Source organism: Rutidosis leptorrhynchoides, chromosome 3 (genome assembly GCF_046630445.1).
Source record: "Rutidosis leptorrhynchoides isolate AG116_Rl617_1_P2 chromosome 3, CSIRO_AGI_Rlap_v1, whole genome shotgun sequence".
NCBI classification, from domain to species: Eukaryota; Viridiplantae; Streptophyta; class Magnoliopsida; order Asterales; family Asteraceae; genus Rutidosis; species Rutidosis leptorrhynchoides.
In genome coordinates, this window is record NC_092335.1 from 486,703,044 (window position 1) to 486,704,527 (window position 1,484).

The 1,484-nt window shown below is 33.6% G+C and overlaps 1 protein-coding gene across 1 annotated transcript; it reads left to right on the plus strand.

Annotated features, from left to right (window-relative positions):
- The first annotated feature begins 688 nt into the window (after positions 1-688).
- LOC139901744 (L-type lectin-domain containing receptor kinase S.4-like) lies at positions 689-1,255 on the plus strand. The gene has a single exon (XM_071884422.1). The coding sequence runs from the start codon at positions 689-691 to the stop codon at positions 1,253-1,255; it is 567 nt and encodes a 188-aa protein (XP_071740523.1).
- Positions 1,256-1,484: the final 229 nt, after the last annotated feature.

Genomic DNA, 1,484 nt, shown 5'->3' on the forward strand with positions numbered 1-1,484 from the left:
AATCTTTTCCGAGCTAAATACACATCCTTAACTACACCATATCTCTCGAACAACATCCAACAATCGACTCGAGACCACGAATCCGGAAAGTTAAAAAATAGGAACGAGCTTACACGATTACCACACGACGACTCAGTACACGAATATTCATTCGACTTCGACGAGGAAAATACCATCTCACCCTTTCTCTCAACCATGCTGACTTGATGATGAGAAAAATAAATTTAGAGCCATAAGATGAAGAAACTTGTTGACGTGATGTTGGAAGTGAAATGAATCAAAAATAAAAGACAAAAAAAAAAACTGATCGGAAAAGGAGAATTTGGAAGTTATGGTGGTGGAATATGGTGGAAGACGGTGGGGTATCAAAGGGGATTCAAATTAAAGTTGGGGTGGGGGAGACTGAGGATGAGAGCATTTTCTTAGATAGATACCGTATATTTTTAGGCTTCATCCCATGCTTAAAAATTTTTATCGTAAAAAAAAAAAAAAAAAAAAAAAAAAAATATTTAACATTAATTCAAGTGGTAATGTTCATAATTTCCATAGAAAAGTCTCGAGGTTTTATATTAAAATAAGGCAACTCGGCCACATGAAAGTTATTTATTTATTCATTTATTCTTATTTAACTAAACTCAGTTTTTCCCTTTCTTCAACTAAAGTCAATCATCGGCAAACGTTTATTGAGATGCAGTCCTCCAATAAACTCAAGTATCGACGTTTCTCAATTGGTGAGATAAAACTGGCAACCAATGGGTTTTCAGACCAATATTTCTTAGGAGAAGATGAACTTGGAAAAATCTACCGTGGCAACATCCGTGAAAATGATCACGACTATGTTGTCATCGTGAAGCGGGTTGATAATGAGTACAAGATTATGTTACAAAACGAGATTGACTCATTGTCTTCGTTTCATCATAGCAACATCATTTATCTGTTGGGATATTGTGAAGTAGATGAGAAAATTCTTCTATACGATTTCATGCCAAATGGTTCACTGTATTATTATCTTTTCAATAATAAAAATCAAAGATGTAATTTGACGGTGGAGCAGCGTCTCGAGATCTGCATAGGAACCGCAAATGGTCTTAATCACCTTCATTTTGGCACTAAGTCCAGCATCATCGTTCATGGTGATGTGAACAGTAGCAACATCTTCTTGGATGGTAATTTCGCTGCGAAGTTGTTAGCACCACAATTCGAGTGTTGTTTACAGTACTATATAACTACTATAAAGGGTCTAATTGATGATTAACTTTCTTAATTAACTTTATACAATTATAAGTTTAAAATCACTTGATCGTGTATATTAGAGGTATGAATCTATGATAGTAAACAATAAGAGAGTACAAAATATTCAATGAGAAAAATGCTTACTAGAATATGAGAAAGTACAATATGTTGGAATTGAAATAACATAAAACTATTGTTATTATGCTTATGGTGATATGGTGAATTCATATATATTAGTATATATTCAAGGA